The sequence below is a fragment of the Ixodes scapularis genome, unplaced genomic scaffold (genome assembly GCF_016920785.2).
Source record: "Ixodes scapularis isolate PalLabHiFi unplaced genomic scaffold, ASM1692078v2 PGA_scaffold11__112_contigs__length_91849675, whole genome shotgun sequence".
Lineage (NCBI taxonomy): Eukaryota > Metazoa > Arthropoda > Arachnida > Ixodida > Ixodidae > Ixodes > Ixodes scapularis.
The window spans coordinates 35,736,434-35,763,211 of NW_024609837.1; the positions used below are offsets into that span (position 1 = coordinate 35,736,434).

A 26,778-nucleotide genomic window follows, 5' to 3' on the forward strand; every position below is an offset into this window, starting at 1 on the left:
CGAAGAGCTATATTTACCGAAAATATTGACGTCAGGTGACCTGACCACACATGACACCACGGTTTTCACCTTAATCTAGCGGGAAATGCATGACGGGACCAACATTTAGGAGGGGATTATTTTGTTTAGGATGCAACCCATATGGCGTTAAAATGTGAATCACAACTTCAAGAACTAAAAAAAAAGAACAATCGGTAGTTGTTATTAAGCATAATTCAGCATAAAATAATTTTCTAAGCGCCGTTGCACTTAGAGTATTGGGATTTTTCGGTTGCCCTGCGTTCTTTTTTTCTTTTTTTTTAGCAAGTGTTAGCATGTCATTAAAAAGCTTTTTAGTCAGCTCAATACTTTTCTTCCATAGTTTGGGGCAATCTTCTGGTGAAGTCGTTGTGTACGCTTTTTGGAACTACCGAAACCCCTAATATTTCGGCAAAGTACATATTCTGGCGTCTGTTCGATTCGCCTGAACTGGCTGAACAAGTTCACCAGTTCACTAACTGGTGTATTCGATTCAACCGGAAGATGCACGGCCACTGCACTGGCGCATTCGATTAATCCCAGTTCTGAACGAGTTCAGACCCAGTTCCTCAATACCTTGCACCGACTCCGAAGTCAGTTCAGCGTCCGTGTAGAAGCAAACGACGAGAGCAGACGACACTCGTGGTGCCATTTCTCGGAGCTCTTGCTAAAATATCTGCCGCTTTTAACAATAACGCCGAGACGGTCATATTTTGTCTGATCGGTGAACATTTAATTTAATTTCATTTATTATACCCCCAGGGCCCGAAGACATTACAGAGGGGAGTGGGCGGTTGCTCAAAACGCACATAAGTAATTAAGTGAAAAAAAAAAAAAAACACGCGCTACTCACATGTGTTAAAAACTCGGTCAGAACATTATTTTAGAAACAACAGTGTTAGTTATTGACACCATGCGTGCGGGAAGGCGATTCCAATCAATGGAGGTCTGGGGTAGGAAAGAGGCATTAAAAGTGGAGGTGCTGCAATGGGGAATTTCTACCTTTAGGTCATGGTCTACACGTGATGATATGTACGATGGTTCTAGAAACAATGCTTGATAGAAAGCGGGGTTAGAGTGAAAAATCTTGTGAAATGAGCATAGACGGGATATGTTTCTTCGGAAAGAAAGATCAGGCAAGGAGAGGGACGATTTCATGGAAGTTACACTGGCTGTGCGAAGATAGTTCAAAAGTATGAATTGGGCAGAACGATTCTGAATAAATTCGACACTTGATGCAAGGGTGATACCGGGTTTCCAAATAGAAGCTGCATATTCAACTTTAGGACGAACCAGGGTTCGTCCTAGACATAATGTGCCCCTGGTAAATGCGGAAGCTAATCCAAACGGAGGATAAGAATTAGCTCAAATATGATATTTTGTAAGCGTGTTACGCGCCTGCTCGCGCAGGTTTCGCTCCGTGTGGTAAGTGCTAATATATTGACTCTCGTAAATGGTTTCGTTTTGATGCTACGTGGTCGTATATTGATACTCTTTAAAAAAAAAAAAAAAAAAAAAAACTCTGGAGAAGTAAACTGAGCCCCGCCATTTGTAGCTCTTGGATGCTGGCTGGCGATTGCGATACATTGCAACAGTCTGAAATTTAGTACATTGGCACTCGCATACCCCCGTAGCTGAGCACAATACTACATGCTTTGGGTGGCCACAGATACCACAGATACCACAGCAGGTGGCCACAAATACCAGCTTGTGCGCTGGTATCTGTGGCCACCACTAACGCTCCTGGGAAGAAAAAACAACAACAAAGGAACACCGAGAATCGGATTTGGCTTGGTAGTTCCACGCGGATTTTGAGAAACAAAATAGACACTTCAGCTTGACGTCAAAGTCACGGTCGATAACTGTTTCGACAACGGCGACGCTTTTGTCGGGCCTTCGTCTTCGAAGTGACCGCTACCGCACGCTGCCGCCGTACCTCCCGGCGCGAGATCATCCTGACGCCGTGAAGCTTTTGTCGAATTGCGAAACTCGAGGGGACGTGGGATTAACCTACTATCGCTAAATAAATGTAAATATCGTGGCGTACGCAGTCGAAGGTGACGAGCGCCTATGGAAACGATGGGAAGCGGACCGTAAGCGTGAAAAACGCAGAAAGAAACGTATTTAGTGTCTGGAAACGTTTTTAGTACACTCAAACCGGGAAATATTAAAAAAAAATTTAAAATTAAATATATTTAAAACATTAAAAGTGTACGTTTATATTACTTCAAAACTACAGAAATGCGGATCAGCTCATCAAACCGCTAAGAATTTGATGTAGCCTACGACGTAGCTTGGGGAAACAAGAAACCACAGATGCGGACGACGTCCTGCGCTGCGTTCCGGAAGCCGATCCCGATGCCGGTCCTAACGCGGTGGCTGCACTTCCGTCGCAGCACGACTCTTGCACTCCTTTCAACTCAGACCAAACTGGTAAAGAACTTTCTGACCTAACCGAAAAGACCCGATGACTCTGACATCTCGTATTAACAAGATTGATGAGGTCTGCCTACACTCCGCTTTAGCGCATACGGTGGACCGCAACGAACGCCGCCAGCCATCCCAGCGAATCCGGCGCTGGGAACCTGCCACGTGACCGCGGGCTTTGCGCCTCACTGCAATCATTCCGAAGGTCACGTGTCGCTCGCAAGACATTGAATTGACTCTAGCAGCTCGTAGCGTCCGCTGCCGTTCCTAGTAAAGTAAAACAGAGGAACTGGGAGCGCCAGGAGTACAATACAAGCGGAGGCTCGTTAGCGCTGAACCGGGAACTGGGAGACCGATCTAAAGTTTAGGATATGTATATATATATATATATACACGCCACAAATTCGTCTTTAGAATTTTTCTTTCTTCCAGCAGAGGATTTCAAATTAACCCTAGAGGGTGTGGGTGAAGTAGGCTTGATACATAACGAATAAAACAAACTCAGGACAAGGGGAACGACGAACGTACCTTAGAAAATATCTTGATCCTGCCTTGTAAAAAAGGTACTCCGCCGAATAAGATGGTATTCCGAAGTATTTGTAATTAGTCGCGCATGACGCATATTCCTGTTTTATTCCCTCAAAAACCTCCGTCACGGCAAAGGTGGCGTCGCCGTTTCACTCATTATTTAGTCGTATTTCCCCTAACGTACAATTAAAAAAAAAAAAAAAAAAAAAAACATTGAGCAAGTTGATATAAAATTAACGTCCGTCTCAGTACATCGCTAGAATAGACACTGATAACTTAAGAATTTTTGGGTGGGGCGAGTTCCGGAAATTTTACTGTGTCTGTAACCCACGTGATTTTGATTTGAGCCCATAAGAACGCCGTAGAATAATTCACGAAGCAAAAGGAGTCAACATAAAATCTCCTCTCATCGCCGCTGAATGACTCTGGTTTGAACAAAAGGGGGCCATATAAGAAGGGGACAACGCGAGATCGTAAAGGATTGGGAATGAGAACGTAATAGTGTTCGCCACGTTTTCGGGAAATTTTTTCAGTACATGCAGTACGACTTATTAACGTGTGGCAACATTTATCACGCAGTAATGCGACAAAAAAAGCGACAAAATAAAAACTGCGCGTTCTTCGCTGACGGCCCTTCCGCACGTCCATCATTCCAGTGATAAAAAGAAAAGGGCTTAGTCGTTCATTTCGACAAATGCTCGGACGTCCGAAAGGACGTTACTACAAGATAGTCACGGACGAGAGTCATAAATTATAAACAACGAAAAAACAAAAAACTGTCAACAGATATGCTACAAGAAGTTCAGGATGGAAGCAATCTCCATTATTTACACTACATCACGCTCTTGGCGAGATTGGAACGAGACGACCCCTAAGCCAACGATCGAGCCAATCCGAAAGAAGAGCCCCCGAGCACGAAATGTGCCGGATCTAAACCTCAAAGCGTGAGGGGTCGCTAAGCCTCGGTATGGACGGTGTCCTTGAACCGTACGCTACGAGCAAACACTCGCAGAAATCTCATTATTTCTGCTTGCACATCGGGTGTACGGTTTTTGTTTGCTGCTGTGAAGTTGTCCTGTCAATCACCGCTGCAACTATCGTTTAATGTTTGTTAGTGGCTGATCTCGAGTGTAAACTCTGAGTGTAAACAGCGAAAGTGTAAACATCGAAGTGAAGAAATTGGAAGCCATTTTAAGGAATAGCTTCGGATTTATGGGTCCAGTTTCGGGGAAAAGGTGGAGAGTTCTTCCAAAGAGATGTAACGTTACGCGGTTTTAGCGCCGCTGCCCAAAATAAACTAACCACGTCACCAAGAACACACACACACACACACACACACACACACACACACATATATATATATATATATATATATATATATATATGAAAAAGGCGTAGGCCTATTTTATAAGCCCTCCCCCCCCCCCCCCCCCCCCCCCCCCCCCGCCGCAACCCCTCCTCGTTTTTTTTTTTTAATTTGCCTCTGGGTCTTCTGTCTATTTAAAAAGAATGAACTGAACGTAATATGTTGACAAAATGCGCATCGGCGTAATCGAGGAACAGCTGAAAAGACCGCGTAATATTCACACGGCGGAAGACAGTCAAACATTTATCCACGTTTTTGAAATTTCTGTCTCGCCCGAGGGAAAAAGGAAGGGGGAAAGGGAGGTACTTTGAATTTTCTATAATTGCCGTACATTGCAATGTAAGATTAGAATGAAACGCTAACCTCTTTGTAGCCCTTGCAGAATGTCAATCGCGACTTGTCGACATCCCTCAGAATCACCCGGACAGTCATTATACACCGACAGGCATAGCCACAGAAGCCGTAAGGATAGCAGGCGTAGAAACCTGAATATTCATTAACTTTGATTGTGTCCGTGAAAAAAACACACACACAGACACACACAATCCTCAGAGGGGCGGCCGTCGTTTTGCTAAGTGACTTAGCCAATAAATTGAAGTCCCTTAGCTAAGTCACTTAACGAGACATCGCCGACACTCTGAGGCTTTCAGAGACTTTCTTCCTCAAAATCTTCCTATACTTCGTTTCACCTTACGATCAACCACAGCTGACGCTCCAAGAGCCATCCTAGCCAGTCCAGCGCTTCTTGCGCATCACGTGATCTTCGAGTGCGTAACCGCGATGGAAGATCACGTGTCGCCTTGGGAGCTATACAACTGGCTCCGGTTTTTCGTATAGCGTTCGCTGCGGTCCAAGTCAAGGTGAAACGAGGTGTGGCCGCTGGGATAACCTTCGTCATTTGACAAATGCGTATCTTAATGGTATGGCACCTCATGGACCTTAAAGTGCAAGCGCGTGTACTACGTCAAAAGAGTTGGGTGCACTGGCTGGGTAAAGGCTCTACACACAGAGAAAGCGCAGACCACGCACACAAGTAGAAAGAAAAAAAAAATGCAAGACACGCGCTAACTAGGAACTTACGTTTCAATGAAAAGCACGAAGTAAGCCAGGATAGGCGTTAATAACGTTAAAATCAACGAAAAAAAAAAACCTCTTTAATTGAAAACATTTCACGTGTATTTTTTTCCTCATTAATCAAAATGTCTTTAACGTGTCTCTTTCTTTTTCTTACGTTTCGCTCGAACGCTAAACTGCCAGCTGAAACGGTAAAACAAACTCGTCCCTGCCATGCCACTTTATTTTTTTTTACAACGATTTTCTTTTGCTCATCTCTCGTTTTCTTTTTTTACTTCCATTAAAACATCCAATATAAGTTGGAGCTTGTCACGCCGCCTCCTTTTTTGGTGTTTCCTTTTTGTGTGTGCATATAGCGCTAATGCAACCGACGTGTACGACATGACGCGACTCGACGCGGAAAGCGCCATCCGGCCCAAAATCTTTCCGTGCCTCCCGCGAAAGCCTCGGCATCACACGAGGCGAACATAATAAAGCCGCAGGCTCACTCTTACCACATCGTACAAAAGCTGTCTGCTAACATGTGCGCAGAGAATTGTGTAATCATGTCCGCGGAGAAACTCCGTGACTCTTGTATGGTGTACCAGCGGCGCGAATGCGGCCTTTTGAGGATTAGTCGTGCGCAGACTTGTACGGTACATGTTGCAAGTAACCAAATTACTTGATAATGAAGTTAAAGCAAGTAGGCTGGTTAAGGATAGACATATTAACCCTTGAACTGTCTGCGGAGTTTCGTGTCTGTCCGTCCCTTTTTGTCCCCTAGCGCTAGGGCTACTATGTCTACATTTAGTCAATTGCTTTTCGAGATGATTTTGTAATCATGTGATTACATCTATTCGTAAGCAATCGCGAGGGTCATTTGATAACGTTTGGATTGTAGCCGACACTATTTTTTTCGGAGTTTCGCACCGAGGAATCTTTGAACCAAGCCTCCGAGAGGACGATGGTTTACCAAAACTTATAGATGCACGAAGACAATTATATAACGAACAGCTCGAAAGACCCGGTTTTAAAGGCGGCAGAAAAATCTGCAGATTTCGAAAATTCAAAGTAAGCGGAAAAGTAACGGTTACTTTCTTCAAGTAACGGTCCATTACTTTTATTCTGGAGTAATCGAGTAATCTGATAGATACTCCTTAGCCCAGAGTAATTGTAATTGTAATCTCTTACTTTTTTCGACAAGATCGGCCGTGCGCTCGTCGCGTCACTCCTTCCTGCCTGCGTATCGCCTGCCGGACGCCGGTTGTACTACTCCCACGTTGGCTCGCCAGTTACGCACAAGTGTAGATTGGTGCGACGAGTACAGGTCTAGTCACGTGTAAGCCTGTGGTCACCGACAATTAAAAAAACCGCATGGCGTCACCAGTCCCGAGCGTATTATTATATCTCCGCAATCATCAAAATGTCGACATTAGCCGAAAGACAACAACAACAAAACGTTAAAGAACAGGTCGCGAAGCAGGAAGCGTCAACATAAAATGCTATGGTCTGAGTTTGTTAAGCTGTCAGCGACAATATATAGGCGGTTTTGATTTCGGAAACTCAAACATCCTTCACAAAAGAAAACCTCGTATTTGTTAAAAAAGAAAAGAACAGTAAAAGCTACAAAGCGAAATAATGTTCAAAGAAAAATAAAGAAGAAAGATTTGAGGGAACTTGATCGGCTTCACAAATAGCTCGCGGCGGATATTCCTGACCCGGAAGTTTAACCGATATCAACCTGACTAAGAAAAATAAATAAAAAAAATTCATTTTTTCAGCATCGTTTACAATTTACGAGGGGAATGTATTTTAGTCATGTCTCTTGGGTTACTCAGCTATTCTTTCTTCACTCGCAACGAACCGAAAACATTAACCTCCGAATGAAGCGGCATTATACATTTTCTGTATATAGACCACGTTCTGCTAACGCTTTTGTAGTGCATATATATATATATATATATATATATATATATATATATATATATATGGGTGGTTTCATCTCAAATCGTGCAGGCAAAAAGGGTCGAATTTTTAATTTCGATGACAAAATTATATGTTATGGCGCCGTTTCTAAAAACGCAGTCGCCACAAACCGCAAGTTCGTCGGATTTTTTGTTCTCGACTTATGAATTTTTAAAGAGGCCGCGGCGAAAAGCAGTGTTTTTCACACCCGTCGTGGGTCGGATGTTTCGCTTGATCTCCCGCCCTGGATTTTCAGTCCACATTATATTATATTTTTTCAAGCACTCTGTGGACACATTTAAAAGGCTCCAATACCATAAAATAATTTTAGGCGTTTTGCTTTTGTTTTGTAAAAATGTCAAAAACGCCCCCTCGGTCAATTGTTGACGAAGTTTGACAATTAATTACTGGCGATCTACTTGGGTTACATCGATAATTTTTATGTCCACGGAGAGCCCAAAACACGTTCTTTATATGTATTATAAAATAACACGGCTGTATAAAATATTCTTTTTGTTACGTTTACGTTAATGTTATGTGAAAACCAAAAAGTACCATTTTTGAAATTGATTTTCTCAAAAAACCCATTTTTTATTTTTTTTATTTTTTGTTAAAATGTAGATGTGATAGTTTTCTACGCGAAAATAAAGTCGAGAAAGTGTATATTTTGTTTGTATGTTCTACATTTAAGCATCAATATCGTACAAAAACGTGTTTTTACGGCTCGAAATGGACTTGCGAATTGCGCGTCTTCACAAGCTTGGAAATAGTTTTTTTCTTTTTTTCAACGTTCCCACATAAAAATGAAATACAGTATTTCCACCCTGTTATATTTATTGATTATTTAAATTTTATTATAGGCGGCAAGCTAAATCGGAGGAGTTCCAAAAAGAGAAAGCAACACTTCTTAACAGACCAGCAGGTGTCGTTAATTTTTTACGTGTAGGAGTCGGTAGACGTCGTATTGATTCGGGGCCCCCATTGACCTGCATGAACGTCCCGCCCTTTCGGAGCCAGCAGGTGACCACGACTTTTCGCGCTCGTTGTGTTAGATGCGACGGCACGTGACAGTAAAGCGAGCAGCGCACCCTGTGTCACGAGGAGTGGAATGGTACGTTTGTGTCGTTGACACGGCGAACAGTGACAGCCACCCAGGAGGAGTCAGTCAGAGTATTGCACAAGGGAAAGCAAAGGAATCGTTGCCTGAAAGGATGAGGACACCACGGCCTTACAATATCGACGGTCAACAACTGTTCTGCCAGCCAAAACAACGCCGCGTGCGCGCTAAAACCGGCGGCGCGGGACAGAAATCCCTTAAACGCACACACGAAGATGGGCCGGTTTCGTTAGGGATGTGGGGAAATTTGAAGCCAGCCATCCGTGCATGCGTGAAACGATACCGCCTGTTTGCCCTAGCTTCGAGCGCCCTATCCTTACCTTGAAACGGTCGTGCTCTCTCTCTCTCTCTCTCCGGGGAGATCCGATAGCACCGAAGGGTTATCTATTAAACTTGACGAAGAAAACGAGAAGGGACTGTTTAAGCTTAATTATCCCCACCAACCCGCTCGTTCTGTCCTTATAAAGGGTTATCTCTTTTGGAAACAGCAAAGCCCGGAGATTGACATTAAAACGAGCGTGTTGGTAAATATACTTGTGTTTGTACTCTGCCCGGAGATTATAGTAGGGTCGAAGTCAGCCTCCTTGTCAACTATAACCGTCTGTGAAGAGTGGGCTTCTCCCGAGATGAAAAGTTAGCGCCGTCTGACGTGTTCTTTTGAAAAAGGGAAGGGGAAAGAGAAAGTTTGTGTAACTGCAGAAACGACCTCGAAAGCTCCTCTCCCGATATGAAGCTTGAGGCAAAGTCTCGGTTACCTTCTCGCGCATCGCCTGCTCGAATCTATTCTTCACTTTCTTTCTCACAGCCACTGCTCCGCACAGCCGTCGTGGATGTGCGTAATAGAGGGAGGAACAGATTCGAGCATCATCTGGACGCCGTCATCCTGCCAGACTTCAGTGTCGTGGGACCGACTCGTGTGTGTTTCTTCGCCCCGCTGAACTTTGTTTCTCGGGTGCGGTTTTTTCTGAACGTTTTTTTTTTTCAATGTTTTCTTACTAACTGTTTGTTAGTACTGTTCAGTTGTTGGGTTTATTTCGTCATGGCGTAGCTGCCTGGCGGTGATGTAGAGAGCGTGTTCGCACGCATTTGGTTGCGTCCCGTTTAGGGAATGCCCGGAGGAGTTGGTTTTTGTTCTTGCCATGTGCGGCTGAGTTTTCTCGTCTTTATTAAATTTTTGATTTTTTTTTTTGTTTTTGTTTTACCTTTACGTGTCGTCAACTTCTTTGACTGACTCTCCACCAGGCGTGGACCTATCGCCTTGCCGCCGCTCGAACCTAAATACTTTTTTTTTTTTTTACGCAATTTTCGTTAAGATCGGAGTTGGGCAATTTAATTCCTATTTATTTATTTTTATTTCCTACCCCTCTCCATGACACACTCTCTCTGTGTGTTTCGGACCGTTTCTGTGTCACCACATTTGTGTATTACGGAAGTGAAAGGACATTCCCTGGTGACCTGTGCGATGTGCGGTGAACAAACCCCCAGTGTTTGGTTTCGGAAAGAATTGTATATAATATATCGACGATGTGGTGACTTTCTTTGTCTTAGTAATATGACAGCTAATAGCTAGTCGTGCTAGTTTACTGTGAAAGGTTTATAAATCGAAACAATACAACGTCTGTGCCTTTTGGTTATTGAAAGTCTACTAGGCCTGCTGATTTGGTTAGATATGTATCTCCTGGTTCCCGCTCTTATCAAAACATACATAAATATTCAATACCATAAAATCCGTTTATAATTGATTACAAAATGCAGAAGAAGATTTAAGAAAACTTTTTCACAATTAATAGAGACGCATGGGTCGCTATGTCTGACTTAAGTCTTGCAAAACAAAGACGTCTTTTTTCCGATATTGAGGCCTAAATATAAAACATACAAACAAAATATACACTTTCTAGGCTTGATTTTCGTGTAGACAACTATCATATCTACATTTTAACAAAAAATAAAAAAAATAAAAAATGGGTTTTTTGAGAAAATCAATTTCAAAAATGGCACTTTTTGGTTTTTGCATAATATTAACGTAAATGTAACGCAAAATATATTTTATACAGCCGAGGCATTTTATAACACATATAAAGAGCGTGTTTTGGGCTCTCCGTGGACATAAAAAATATTGGTGTAACCCAAGTAGATCGCCAGTAATTAATTGTCAAAGTTCGTCCACAATTGACCGAGGAGGCGTTTTTGACATTTTGACAAAAAAAAAGCAAAACACCTAAAATTATTTTATGGCATTGGAGCGTTTTAAATGTGTACACAGAGTGCTTGAAAAAAGTTAATATAATGTGGACCGAAAATCCATGGCGGGAGATCAAGCGAAACATCCGACCCACGACGGGTGTGAAAAATACTGCTTATCGCCGCGGCCTCTTTAAAAATTCATAAGTTGAGAACAAAAAATCCGACGAGCTTGCGATTTGTGGCGACTGCGGTTTTAGAAACGGCGCCATAACATATATTTTTTTCATCGAAATTAAAAATTCGACCTTTTTTGCCTGCACGATTTGAGATGAAACCACCCATATATATATATATATATATATATATATATATATATATATATATATATATATAAACAATTTTGACGTGTTTGAGTTAATAAAAAAAAATAGTAGGCATCGATAAATGTTACAATCACCAAGATAGCGAATGGAAGAGCTACGGAAAAGCCCAAAATAATTTTTCACTATCTCGATTATGGAACTGCAAATTTAACGGGAATAGAACCTTTCCGAAATTCAGTGCCATCTGGTGGCGCGTAGAGAAGTTTAGGTTTTGCCATACCAACGGCGGTAATCAACTTGCAATTTATCGAACGCCGCCACTTTTGCAGGTCAACGGCAGGCGAGGTATTGTATAATAAGTAGTTCTTTCTCGATTACTTCCGATTCGATGGTGACAAAGAACCCGCAGTTAGAACAAAGATCCAACCCACGCAGACGCCTCGATAAAATTCTATAAACCGAAGGGCTTTAAAGTCGATTGTGTGCCGCCCCAGATTTACTGAATCTGAGTTAGATATGAACGCTTACTTCGCATCGTACTAACCCCCGAACCCTCGCATCATCCACTCAGGAGCACCTTCAACGTCTTCCTTTATCAGTCACTGGAAGGCCGCCATTGGTACGGCACAGATGCCGTTCCACAGATGATGATAGTGATCAAAGTGGCCAGACTGAATTTCGGAAGACCTGAAATAAAGACTGAAGAAAAAGGAATAATTTCTGAAAACCTGAAATCCAGATTAAATCCATACGGATTTCCAGTTCCATATTCTAGACAGGAAAACGTTATGGTGTGTTTTTTTTCTTGTTCAGTTGTTTATGCATTTCATGCGGAGGTGCAGCCGAGCTGGACAGAATAATCTATAATAATTTCTGGAAAAGGGGAACAAGGGGGAGAAAGGACAAACGAAAATCTGCAAACATACGTAGGTGACTGGTGCGCGCTGAAAAAGTCAGTCTTGCACACAAAACAAACAAACAAACCAACAAAAGAAGAACAACAACTAGTACAACATGTAGCACAGGTCTGCCACTCTTTCTAACGAGTTTTATGATGTCATAAAATTTTGAAGCTCAAGTTTAGGTTCATGCTGAAACACAATAAAAAAAGGAATAAAGAAAGAGACCTGATATGGGAGAATTTGAAGCGTCTATTTCGTTCGTGTTCTTTGTCCCATGTTTCCTCACTCTGAGTGATTCCATCGTGTTAAAAACATATTCGTGTGTTCATAGAACAGGGAATGGATTCCCTCGATTGGCAGCTGTTTCCCCTTATCGTTACCAGGGGGCACAACAGACAAAGCGAACAAACAGAGGGCCGGGATTTACGAGAGGGAGAAAACTCGAGAGTTTGGTGTTGAAGAAAAACAACCAGCACATGACGAACTTTCAGCAGAGCTCAGCAGCGGCAACTATAAAACATTTATGCGACAAGGCTGCCGGCTGTATGCGCGATAACACTCGACACATTCATAAATCACGCCGCGCCCACGACGTCGCCGGAGGCTGCACACGCCCCTGTTCAAGTATGAATGAGGATCGAAAAAACGCCAACGGAATCCCGAAGCAGACGTAATCCAAGGATGTTCCGCATTAACCCTGGAAGATTCAAGCCTGGGGGTCCCAAGTTCGCGTTCCGGAGAAGCGGGTCAATTCGGCATTAGATTGTTTATAAAAGATTTCTGTAATCTCTCGTTCCCGTAGTCTACTTGCTCCGAAAACACTTTTTCGCGCTGTGCGTCCACAACGACGGAGTGCATAAATAGAGGTTGAAAGGCTGCCGGACAAGGGCCCCACAGAGAAGCGAACTCACTGCCACGAATGAAGGTAGGAAGAAGTGAAGGCGACAGGCTTAAAGGGCCCCTGTAATCCTATTTAAGCGTCTAACTTTTTTTCGGTTTCCATGTCTCTTGGGGTTCGTGCAGGACAGCAGGCGAGGAGAGAATAACTAAGGATCAGTGAGTCATATTTTAACCGGACGACGCGGAAACCTCCTCCACCTACGTCGGCGACCCGCGGTGCCGAAAGCGCGCGATATGCGACGTCTTTGGTTCTGTCTCCTGGGCTTACTACTGCCAGAGCCGCTAAAAGCTTCCTTTTAGTTGAAATACAAAATAAAAGTGGCGTGAACCATTTAAATTATTTATAAAAGTAGCTTTCTTCAGTATTTTAATCAGAAAAGAAACAAATGCACTTTAGAAAGTGCAGAAACAAGAAATGACCCGTCAACATGCCCGCCACCAAGCGGTGGAAAAGGCGGCGCATACTAGAAAGGTCTAGTGGGATCAGGCACCGACGAGCGGCAATCGTAGAAAGGTCCCGGATTTACGCGGCGGCGCTGCGGTCGCATGAACTGGAGGATCCGACCGGTACCGAGCGCTCCGAAGGCTATCGGCGAGCAGCTTTGTCTTGCATTTTGGCCGTTTCGTGGTACGCCAGCGCGAGGTGACTCTCGTTCTGAACTGATCTTTACCACGTGCTTGCTGTCGTTTGTGGCCTATAGAGTGTCATGGCGAATTAGTGTTTCATCGCGCAGCAAATGCAGTGCGAGTCGCCCTGGCTGCACGCTTCATAGAGCCTATCCAACACATGCTTTAGTGGCGCCTTCTCGAGCCGTCAACACGGAGTGCGGCAACCGTGAGCGCTCGATGAAGTCACTACCCCTCCTCTAGTTCACGGCCACTCAAGCCAGGACCTACGACGTCATGAAGGAAGTTATTTTTTGTTTGTTCTTGTAATTCTAATTCGCCTATAACTTTTAAAATAAAGCGCAATTCGAGAAAAGAAAAGTTTCATTAAGTTACTCCGTTCAGTGCGCTCAGGTTCGGTGCAAAGTAAAAACCAGTGAAAAGGTCCTTGCAGGGCCCCTCTAAGCCAGCCAAACGAGAGAATCTCAAGTGAAGCCGGAAATAGAGCTCGCGGTCGGGGGGAGTGCCCCCAAGGATGCCCAACTTCGTCCAATAGCATCCGAGGGTGCCCAAGTCCGTCCAATAGTGTCTTCTGAAGAAGAGTGGTTGTTTGGGCGAGTTGGTTGGGCATCTTATACAACCTTCTGCGCAGCAAGGATGGGGACAAAAGAAGAGAACAGGACACAACAAGGCGCAACTTTCAACTGATTTTTATTGAATACGTGTTCCGGTATTGATAGTCTCAACCATCGTCACCATGACAACAAAACGACAAAAACAAAGGAAAACCACCATCAAAGAGCTTAATTGGAAAATAACACTATCTCGTTCTCAGGAAAAAACAATTCCTTCTGCGATAACACAATCGACGGCATAGCAACACACGTGTGTCCTAAATAATCAATGTGCTCGGCTTCTACGATTTCGCGTGTTAACGCTGACTTGCATTTCCCAATTTTCACGCATCCATCCAACAGTGGGGTACAACCGCATGTCCTGCAATGCAAGTCAAGAAAGCCACCGCTCTTTTTTTGCACGTTGTTATTGTGCTCGCGAAGCCGATCATTTAGGCAGGGCCCCGTCTGCCGGACGTAGTGCCTGCCACAGGACAACGGAATGCGATAAACCACACCATCTGTACAGTCGACAAATTTCGTTCTGTGCTTCGTTTCACATCCGTGTTTGGCACGCCGCCAGGCTTTGATAGTTTGCACAGGTCCATGAGCTTATTGGGCGCAGAAAACACTACATTTAAATTTGATCGCATTGCTACTTTCTTTAAATTGTGCTACACTTGGTGTATTTACGGTATCACAACAACTTTTCCTTTTTGTCTTGCCATCTGGCTCTCATTGTTTTCCACGAGACAGCGCTTTCTTAGAAGGCCCTCCGTGACCCCAACAAGAATGGGCAAAAAAAAGAACGGTGGATATCTTGACTTGCATTGCAGGACATGCGGTTGTACCCCACTGTTGGATGGATACGTAAACATTTGGAAATGCAAGTCAGCGTTAACACGCGAAATCGTAGAAGCCGAGCACATTGATTATTTAGGAGACACGTGTGTTGCTCTGCCGTCGATTACGTTATTGCACAAGGAATTGTTTTTCCTGGGAACAAGATAGTGTTATTTTCTAATTATGCTCTGTGATGGTGGTTTTCCTCTGCTTATGTCGTTTTGTTGTCATTGTGACGACTGTTGAGACTATAAATACCGGAACATGTATTCAATAAAATTCAGTTGAAAGTTGCGCCTTGTTGTGTCCTGTTCTCTGCTTTTGTTCTCGTCCTTGCTGCGCACAAGATTGTATAAGATGTCTTTTGGTTTTGGTCATCGTTGTGGGCCTGTGCCTCCACAAGTCTCACCCGGCTTCAGCTCTGCTGGCGTCATGTCGCCTCCAAAGGCTTCCTACCCCCATGGGGCCACGTCTGCTATTAAAGTGGATGGATGGATGGGGCTGAACCCTTTCATTCGGGCGGCGGCTTTGGTCTTCGAGCCAAAGCTATTATTTCAACGATTAACCAATCTCCGTTTGGAAAGCAAAACAAAAAGACGGTACGGCTGAGCCGTTCAACAGTATACTTCTAAATCGAAATTAATGGACAATGGTAAATATCCTCCCGAGAGTAGAAAGTTGGGCAAGTTGGTGATTCATAATGATTAAAAAGTGTAACAAGACGACGGACAAACAAGGAGGAGACACAGACAGCGTTCGCAACAAGACGACGGACAAACGACTAGGAGACACAGACACAGCGCTGTGTCTGTGTCTCCTCTTTGTTTGTCCGTCGTCTTGTTGCGCTTTTTAATCATTATCAAATATTCTCCTACCGCCACTAAGCACCGCACGTTGAAGATCCAGCCTTTTGCAGCCCTAGCGGTTACGTTGCGAACTAGGACAAGAACATGATTAACTACTCGATAGTGCTACTGACGCAGCGCTCGGCTGACGTAGCCGAACGTTGCGTGAGCGTTGTATGACATTAGGGAGTTTTCGTAGATCGTTTTCGCCATCCCGCAAGGCCCTCCGCAACCCGCTACGATAGCGGGAACTCCACAGCCAAGGCTATCGGCGCGCAGGCGCAGTAGCAACTTCTTCGTAGCGGAAAGCTTAGCGGAGGGGGCAGCGCGGTCTACGAAAACTCCCTATTGCGTGACGAACGTTGCGTGACAAATCCCAGCCGAGCCCAGCACTCTTGTCCGCACACGATCGAGAAATATGACGAACAATAACCCAGTCCCCAGACATAGTGTAAGCGGCAAGATCTGTGTAAGACGAGCTGTAAAGATCACGCTCTATGGTGCTATATCCTAGACAATAGCGAAGAACCGGCTTATTCATCACCCACGACAATCGTGAGACAACATGCTGCTAAAAACACTTTGTAAGTGTTCGCAACTCCAGAGGAGGCAACGCCGCCCTACGGAAAAGACACGGAGGAGAGAAGCGGGGAGCTACCACGTATTCAAGGATGCAGCGGAAACTGCAACGGCCTGGCGGTCGAAATGTGAAATAAATGGGAAGGGGCTCAAATGCGCATGTTGTAGCTTCGAATAGGAACACAGATGGGGACAAGCGAGCTATGAATGTTAACTTAACCACAAAAGAATAACTACTCAAGATGCGACAGAAGGGGCACGTAGGCACCACTTGAATATGTTTCTTCTGAGATACAAGGCTATGCTCTAAGAAATGGTCCATTTACTTAGCATAAGAATATGATACATTTTATTACATAAAATTTTATTAGTACCGGCTGTTATCGCTAGACTTGTTACGTATAGTGTGTGTAAAAAAAGGCTTGCCCACACATAGATTTATGCATAAAGAGTCATTCAAAAATCAATCCAACCATCCGCAGAAAAAAAATAAAAAAAAACAATGCCAACAGTAAGAGGGTGAGGGGAACACCGAGCGTTCCGGTCTCCCTCTTGTCTTGTTTTTGTATATTGTGTTTCTGTTCAACTTTGTTGCATCGCCATCTTTCACCCATCTCGCAAATTCTTTTGTGACGGACACTAAAAAAAAAAGGCTTGTTTAAACGTTTGAACAGTTATTGCAATTTGAAAGCATCATAAAGTGCATGATCGATAGCTTGTTTTTTTATTGTAATTACGACAGTTACATGCCTATTACTTTGGTGGGCTTAACGCCGTTTTGAATGGCATGATTGAAGTCATATTTGATATAAAGACGTGCTAATGTTATCGCCATAAATGTTTGAAGAAATAAACATTATTTGAATCACAAGTTTATTCTTAAAAATAAGCTCAACAGAGTGCATAGCTAACACTACGAGTTATAGTTATAATATATTCACGTTATATAAAAAAAAATATTAGTCGTGGATAACTTGAGTGAACAAACGAACAAAACTTCTGCATCATTAAGTAGCCCAACAGAAAATATTAGACCTGAATAACTTGAGTGAACAAACAAACTAAACTTATGCATCATTAATTAGCCCAACTGAGAATATTAGACGTGAATAACTTGAGTGAACAAACAAACTAAACTTCTGCGTCATTAAGTAGCCCAACAGAAAATATTAGACGTGAATAACTTGAGTGAACAAACAAACTAAACTTCTGCATCATTAAGTGGCCCAACAGAAAATATTAGACCTGAATAACTTGAGTGAACAAACAATATAAGCTTATGCATCATGAAGTATCCTTGTTTGGTAGAGGTGACATTTTTTATGGAACAACAGAAAATGCCTGAAAACATCCGAGCGAGTATCGTACAAGTTTGCTTGGTCGTGCAACATAACAATTAATACATGTCACTACAATATTTCGTGGATTAAATGCAGTACAAGTCTTTTTTGTAAATTGTAATTGTGTTGTATGATTGTACAGCGGGCAGTCAGCCACTGTGGGCATCTGGTGTCTCAGAAGTATGCGAGACATTCAGCCAGTGCAGTGCAACAGCTAGCCTATGATCGAAAACATGCATCTTGCAGTAGTGAAATACGACCGCACGCAAGTGCGGTGATAATTCAGATCGAAACGGGCAGGGGTAGGGATTGAACACAGGGTTTCTGGGTTGTGAAGCGCGAGATTTCGCTCCCTGTGCTCCGAGCTAGTGTGCGTTAACGCACTAGGCCACCGGTACCCCGCTCAAGATATGTGCAGTCACACAAGTATTGAACGAAAATAGAGATACGACCACAATCACACGCAATTTATATCAGTTTATTTACACAAAGCAAGCATTCTGCATGCAGTAAAACAAAATTAAAAGTAAAATCCTGATGCTATCTTACGCACCGTGCTGAGCGCCATGATAGCATTGTGTTCCGTGCAATCGTTTGGAAAAGCCACGACTTGTAGATTCATTCCGGAGCAGTATATATGTTGTTTTTTACTTGACGCAGAAATATATTTGGTTCAGGGCACCGAGCTCACCCTTGGTTTAGGTATTTCTGCATGTGGTTAAAAGGTACGTACAAACGATGTGCACAGCGTGCACAGACGTCACGTGCTCAGACATAATGATAGTGATGCTTATTTGCATCTGTGACAGTTACAGACGCTGAAACCACGGACAAAAACCTGACTAGGCTTGACGGCGTCGTGGCTCCGTACACTTGGCAGATGGTGATGGGGATACAAAATAAGGACAGGGTATAACAACATATAAATGCTTACACAACGAAGCATATAGTTTAAAGCTTTACACCACAAGAACGAAAATGCACATTTCATAAAAAAGCGAATAGTTTGAAATGTTTACATCAAGAAAAAAAGTTGGCTACACAAAATGTAAGTGCAGTAATCTAAAGTTCATAGTGCGAACGGTAATTTGTTTCATATTATACTCATTTAACAATGGGGGCAGATTATGTTGTAACGATTTCAAACTGTAGTTCGTGCGAAAATTGGCCTTTGCAATTTTCGCGCAAAGAAGGCGGACGGTGGTTGTGTTTTTAGCTAATTCTGATGTCTCCTTCAAGAAGTTGTTAAATTCTGATGATGAAAAAATGAAAGACGTTTACCATTCTCTGTAATGCCGAATTAGGGCGCAGCTCTTGAGAAAGGGGAGGGGAGGGTACGGAAGGGAGGGTATGCACCTCCTCCTCTCCTCCTCTCCCGCTCCCCTCCCATTTAGCGGGAAATTCTTGCCGAATTTCTCGCTAAATATAGACCGTTCCACTAGGAAGAGCGGAGAGAAAAAAAATTCCCTCCCCCTCTCACCCCGCACGTCGTCTGCTGCGCCGAGTGGGCTGTACCTAACATCCGGCTGGCGTTCAAACTAGGTTTAAAATAGCGTCTATTTAGAAATTTCAAGCGCAGATGGATGTATTTTAATATGCAACTTATCGTGTAATGCTATGCTCGATAAAAAAAAAAATAACCGGCTAGAATTGTGCTGCTACCTGCGTGAAAAAAAAAAAAAAGAAATGGGAAGAAAGTGTCAGAGTGGCCGGCCTTCCGGCAAAAAGTAAATTCGGTTGCTGTAGCTTTTTTTACCATAAAAAGTTCGTACTCCTGTAGGCCTTTAGCGACAATGAGTGGAAGTCTGGAATAATAAATAAAAACGTGCTCTCCTGACGCAATAGACGCAGTGGTTGAGGGTAGTACTGCCGGCTGACTCCACTGTTAAGGAAGTAAAGGAACAAAGTTATGGTAGCTGATTCTGAAATAAAGCAAGAGAGAGCTGTAGGCTGATTTTGGAGTGGCTATAAATATTCTAAGAACGCGAACCACTTCACAACGGCAGCGACGAGCGAGAGTTCGATGTTCGGTACAGCTCTTGTACAGCCCAAAGATGGAGGGCGGCAACCTCCCGGTTTGTTGTCTGCTAGCAGAATCGAACGCGTGTCCTCTCTCTTGTTTTACTCCGTCGAACCTACAGAACTTCGCGGATGTGTGGAGGGGGCGCTGCGGTAGAACAAAATGGCTCCGCCCTGAGAGCGCTAAATGGAATGGTCTATAAAAATTAAATTTACAATTTAAGTCTCTAAATTTAGCGGGACACTTTTTCCGCTAAGTTTAGTGGGAAAATGTTTCCGCTGAATTAAGCGGGTGAATTGTCCCCGAAACTTTAGAGGGTAAATTTTTCCGCGAAACTTATACAAATTTTGTATATGTGTGAACTGGAGTATTGAAAACAAGGTTTCCGTATGAGATAGAAAATGAACGTTTGCAATAAAACGCAAAGCTTTTTGTGAAGTAATAATATTTTTTTACGATTTGTTTGTATGGTGGTGCCCCAGACAAAATAGTAATAAGATATGTAAGATTTAAATAAGGCGTGATATAGTTGCAGCACAGGATTAACGAAATTTCGGTGTGCGATAAATCGTTTCCGGAAATATTATTTGTAATCGCGAATTCGGGGTGGCACAATGAGAGTGGGGCGACCAAACGAAAATTCCCCTTTCTAAAGCCCTTCTATCCTGGGAAAGTGGCACCATTCATTGCTGTAGAAATGCTCAAGGCACGTGCCGCGTGCCACTACTGGGAAATTCATTGCGTCTGAAATCTAGCGCAGTGCTGCGCTGTGCCGCCATGATCTTCCCAAGGGTTGAACGTTGCACATGCCTCGTGCATCGAAGCGCCTTGCGCTACTTTTGAAACATGAAGTGACTTTACCCCTTCCGGGAAAGTAGCGCACCTAGCGACAGCTAACGACCCTGTACCGAACTTTGGCCGACGTTTCGTGCTTATTGAAAGATTCTGACAACATCTATAACCTTTTTTAGATTGTACGGACGCGTACAACTTGTTTTCTTTTAGGGATTTGGGGGGTGAAATTATTTAGGTGTTGGAACGCAACCGGCTGTGACATGATGATTAATTTTCGATCTCTGGTTGAGACCCAGGTTGAGACTCAGGTTGAGAAAACAATGAACCGGCCTCGGAACCAAGGGCAGTCTACTTGGACATTCCTACTCCGACAAACAATCAAAGCAATCAAATAAGCTACCTTCAAAACCTGTGATGCACCACCGGGAATGCATGTTGCTGGTGGTGGACATGAGTAAATAAACATAACAAAATGGACAATTGGGCGAGTTGGTAAGAGTTCATAATTACTTACAGCGCCAGGGCCACGGAGGGGCATGCCTGCACGAGCAGCAGCAGCATCAGATGTCTTTTCTTTTCAATAGAATCAGTTGCTAGTTCAGCGCTTGTCCTGTGTTTCTGTGTTTCTCCTCTGTCTGTCCTTGTCCCAGTCGCGCTGTAAGTAATTATGAAATAAACATAAATATGAACATAAATTTCAGCGAAAATACAATTTATTTTTGTTGAAATGGGTACAAATCACTAATGCGCAAGATGGTAAACAATAATGATGGAAGGACCCCTAAAAATGATCGCTTTAAGTAGACAAATTGCTATTTTCATAGCCTAAATCCTCAACAAACAAGATTTTTTAATGTAGACGCACCATGCTGACGAAATAATACCAAAGCATATAATGTGTTATTGAACGTGGCCCAGATAAATAAAAGCTAGAAGTTGGTGGAGAGTTCTGGAGAGAAAACACGCTCACGCAAATAATATGCGGGGAAAAGGCATAATTTTCGTTTAATTTTGCTTCTATTAGTCCAGGAAGAAATACTGGATGGGCTATTTTTCGTTCTGAAAATTGTACTCGAATAATCGCAATCCTAAAAAGATTGTGGTAGGGACAAACCATCTTAATACTGTAACGTCTTAACGTCGCTTTGTCATCTGTGACGAATGACAGATGGTGAGGCGACGAATGGACAGAAACTAAACATTTAATTTGGCGAACCTTGTGTCGAAAACAAAAATACAAAGAGATAGCGTCCGAGACGTCGAAGGTCTTCGGAGGAGCACGATCGAGCGTGGTAACGAGACTCACTCCGGACCGCCACGCGGAGAATTTTTTTAGGGGCGAAGCTCCTTAAGGGGTATTCACACGAGGGAGAAATCCCGGGGATTTCTCCCCGGCACGCGCATCCCGCGACGAAAACGTCAGGCTTTTCGGTGTGCAAAAGCCTCGCGTTTTCGTCTCGTGATGCGCCCGTGCCGGGGAGAAATCCTCGGGATTTCTCCATCGTGTGAATACCCAGTCTAGCGTTGTCCGTCCGGCGTCCGTGCTCACATCGATCTTGCTGGTGCTCGTGCTCGTAATCAGGCTCGTGAGCTCACGTGCTAACGTGCTCACAAGCACGTGAGCACGTGCTCACGTGCTCGTGTAGGGCAAAAAGAAATAAAAAAAATGTTTGGTGCAGGGAGACCCTAATGGATTTCTAGTCCATCGCCTTAACCACTCGGCCACGACTGCGGAACGAGTAGGGGGCTCTGAGATGTGGTAGTAACTCAAGAGCTGGGGTTTCTGTCATCGATAAAACGTTGCATGTAGCCGCTCAACGTCTATAAATGAGAGGGCGCTGCGGTCAAATGCGTATGTAATCGCGTTAAACTTTGCTGGCATTGGCTCAACGTTTATAGACGAGAGGGCCCTGCGGTCAAATGCTAAATATACGTATATAACCACGTTCCATACCACACATTCTCTTTCTGACATGGATGAAAACGAACGAAAGGCTCGGCATGCTGCGGCTCAGCGTCTACGCAGACAAGCACCACCAGATCTTCGCCCCAATCTACATCATTCACCACGTGCAGATGCGGTCATTTTTTACCGACGTGTTACGCCGAAAGTTTGGAACATTCGGCATAGCACGTTCGGCGCGTAGAGCATTCGTAGCTTGATCAGACGACAAGGCTCTCAAACTTACGAGAACGTCAAGTTGAAAGACTCAATAGAAGATGAGTCCGCTCCCTGGAATCGAACCTGGAGCCTCCACGCGAAAGCCAAGCACGCACCCCCTTTGCGACGCGCTGGGCAATATGCGGGAAAACGACAATTTTCGTTCAGTCGGGCTTCTATTAGTCCAGCAAAATATACTGATTGGGCTATTTTCTGCTCTGAAAACTGTACTCGAATAATCGCAATACTAAAAAGATTTAGGGAACAAACCATCTTAATGCCGTAACAAAACGCAAGTGTTTTTCTCATTGTTAAATTTAATCGAACAAAAGCCAGTCATCTTTTTGAAACATGAGAATACAAACGAAACCCTCAGGCTGTCAAAAGAAATGCTATTGCATTTAAAAGTCGGTGTGTTCACTTTACCGCAGAACACAAAGGCAGGCAACCACGGCGACCAATAGGAGAATCCTAGCGAGTGTATGTTTACGAAGACACGATGGATATGCATTTATTCGGGAAGGAAACAATCACGCACACCCGATCTCCTCTTTATTCCTTGTGTATGCAATAATTGCATTGAAATCTTGGTTTGACCCAACATGGTCGAATCGAGTAAATGTAGCCATAAAAAGTCAATCCCAATCTAACAAACGAGATCTGTAAACTACGACACGTTCTGGCCGAGAAAAGCTTTTTTGTTCCGTAGTACAATGATGTCCTACTTGTTCAATATCGCAATGCAGAGCACAGTTTTGGGGCCAGATTATTTTTTGAACCAGAATATTATCTGGATTTGTGCAATCGAGAGACAAATCGACTTTGTATGAAAACGTGAAATTTTACGTGAAATTTCACTTTTCAAAAATCACGAACATAAAACTTTACGTTTTTTTCTTTGACGATAGATTATTGCAAAATTATGGCTTTTTTCGGAATCCTACTCGAGTCAATTCGAGTTACTTTATCTGGTCATATTGCACGGTAACAGGATGAAGCGATGCTGGAAGCGAAATAGGTTTTCGAACGCCCAAATACGAAACCTTCACTTTAAAGGAGCGATGAAACAATTTTTGTACTTTGCGCAAATACCGCTTAAAACGGATTCCTGACATTAATGACCTATGAAACACGCGTTCGTTTTTCACCCCACGCAATAGAAGTCCCAGAAAAAAAATTAAAGAAAAACGAGCAGCGTTCACCCCCTCAACTCGCAGCCAGAACAAGCGGCCACGTGATCTGGAGCCGATTATATGCCGCCAGTGTTGATCATAGCCACGCGCTGGGGTTGGCAAGGCACAGGACACGCGCTGAGTTCCAGACATTGTTATGGCTCGGCTGTTGTCGTTGTTGCAGCGATTGGACACGGGTCACAACCCGAATGCTTCTCGAGCTAGCAATTATCACGAGCCCAAGTCGAGTGCTCACACAATGCTCGGGTCCAATCTATGAACCGCATTCATATATCGTCACTTGGGTGTACTGCGATCCCCACGTTACGTCATCAAATTTTGCAAAGGAGAGCTTCAATGAAAATGATCGCTTTTGACCTTGAAATTACACCGCAACAAAGGCGTTTCTTGGCAAGCGGCGTTGCGTGTGAGTATCCTTGAGTCCCACTAGTGCCAGTAAGCTCGTGTCAAGTGAGAAACATTCCAATTGAATATCGTTGCACCGCTCCTTTAAAGTCTGGACAGTATAAGATCAAATAAATTTTGAAACAGGGCCTTGTTTGCGAACAACGCGTTGGCGGAGGAAATTGCAAACTGCACCTTGTTTCGCTTAAGTCAGACATCAGTCGGCTCTACGATCCCGATGCGAAGCGCACATTCGTCTGCTTTTTTTTTTTTTTTCAGAGGTTGTGGTTACGTCAAAATGACGAGCTCTGATTGGCTGCGATTTTTTTTTTCATAGGTTGTGGTTACATCCAAATGACGAGCTCTGATTGGCTGCGATTAAAAGGATACTGGGTAGACCTCAAGGCAGCTTGCTTTGGGGTCTACCCACTATCACTGCATCAGAGCCAATCAAAGCTCGGCGTTCTGACAGGCAGGCGAGCTTGCGCTCCGCAGACCCACGAGGGAAACGAGCGACGTAACGATGCGCCTTAGGCGCTGCATGATCGGCGCCATCAGACCGTGATGTCGGCGGCGATTGCACACGTAATGATTTAGGGGAAGTCGCCTAGAAGGCGTAAGTTACGCTCCGTCTCAGACGGAAGCCAATTCATTTCTTGCATGCATTTGTGCAGATGCCACGGTGACCATCCTGATGCTGCTCAACAGCCTCAACAGCTGCGTGAATCCCTGGATCTACCTCCTCTTCAACCGCAGCCTGGTCAATGCCCTAAGGTACCAGGTGTGCAGATGCCCGGACAAGACCGGCAGCGCCGGTCCTTCCGGCGGGATCGTGCCCGAGCTCACCACGCAGAACACGGAGGCCAACGTGCCCTTCAGCCGGCAGAGCTCCAGGGCCGAGCTCACTCTCCACAAGACGTCCGTGGCTTTTTCCAAGAGACCTGACAAGGCGTCAGAGCCTCCGCTTTCGAACAAACTGCCTCGAAGGGGCGTCCCGGAGACGATCGCAATGAGCTCCAACGAACATGTGATTGGGTGGAGCAAGAAACGAATGTTTGGTGGCAGGAAAAAGTGTTCCTTCGAAGGCTTAATTTCGTCCTGATGAGCGGTGCGGTGAACGTAGACACGGGAATGACTTGCAATGGACGGACAAACCAGGAACTCGTGAGCTCTACCAACACCTCCCAGGTGGCAAGGCCGTAGTGCTGAGTTTCGAAAGTCACCTATCGGAGTCGGGATCTAAATTGGACAAGGGAGCTGCCTAAGCGTTTGGCTGAAACTCACGTTCAGTCAGTGTCTAGATAAAGAATGGGCCCCGCCCGCGGGGGACCTGAATGCTGGTACCTGCTCGAGCAGCGCAGCCGGGGATTTTGAGTTGGGATCCAAATTGGACACGGGAGTCCGCTGTTCGCTGCGCACGCTCGGAACTAGCTCATACTTATAAAATACCTAGAGCGGTAGTCTTGATGTTGTAAAATGCACGTTACAAAAGTACCGTCAGAGCTCGTCTTCAAGCATGTGCTCAGCAGCCCGGGACCACGGTGTATTCCGGGAGTCAGCTATTACCCCCGGTAACTACTCAAGGAGCAAAACTTGCTTTTTTTTCTTCTTGAGGTGACAACGAGTGCAGGAGGTGTTGGCTCTATGGAGTCTTTCGGTCCGCGACGTGCACAATATCGGCGAGCCATAAGAGTCGCTCCGTGAAGAAACAAAGGTGAGGTTTCACTGGGAGGGTCATTTACTTGTCGTAATGTCATGCTAAGTTGTAAGCACATTGAAAGTTTGCTATAGTGGAGGGACAGCGAGAAAGCATGAAGGCTCGTTGGTTGAATCGAAAACTGGGCAGATGTTATGTCTTTATTGGCAAGCTTTATTTTTGCCCTTTTACTGGCTCGGCCTGTGACGTAGGTAAGCTAGGTTAGTAAACGGCAAATTGCAATGTGATTTTACGAAATGTAGCTTACGATCCAAACCAAATTCTTTATAGGGAAGTTTTCTTTTTTGTTCGATTAACGATTGAATATTTTATATTATAAACAAGTCCTGCGAATCAAACCTCGTCAAATAAATTAAATGTAGATTTCGTTTTTAATCAAGGCGACGCCAAGCCATGAATGCTCAAACTACGCTTTGCTTCCGGAAGGGGAGTTACGCTGTTTCTCCTGACTCTTCCGCGTCCCATCTGAATCACGGAGAGGTAACAGAACTCCCCTTCCGTACGTCGACCCTAGTTCGAGTTTTCGCCGTTCTACATGCGGCGAAAACGTGCGCACATCTCTACATAAAAAAAAGGTATTTATGTCTCTGTAGGCACCACTCCTAGTTAGATCAAATTTGGAGCTACGTGAGAATATTTGTATAAGCCCTCGAATCATGAACGGAGATTTCGTTGTAACCGCATTGCTCAAAGTCTAGATCCTCCCTAACTACACGGGTTGGAAATTGCTACGGTCGACTGCAATGAGAAGATTATTCATACTTCACTCACTCAGTGCAATTTTGTTGTGCTTATCACCCAGGCAAAACAGTGCCAAGCCACTGGGCTACGGACGTATGCACAGCGACTGAGCGTACCCGGAACGTGTTCCACAGCCTAGCAGAAAAAGATATCAGCG

General features: G+C 44.2%; 1 protein-coding gene across 1 annotated transcript in view; it reads left to right on the forward strand.

The window, feature by feature from the left end:
* Positions 1–25,604, forward strand: part of LOC8032072 (vasopressin V1a receptor) — a 107,367-nt gene extending 81,763 nt beyond the window's left edge. The window contains exon 2 of the mRNA XM_029985568.3: positions 24,838–25,604. Within this exon, the coding sequence (XP_029841428.3) occupies positions 24,838–25,265 (428 nt within the window). The 3' untranslated portion in view covers positions 25,266–25,604. The remainder of the gene's footprint in view (positions 1–24,837) is intronic.
* Positions 25,605–26,778: the final 1,174 nt, after the last annotated feature.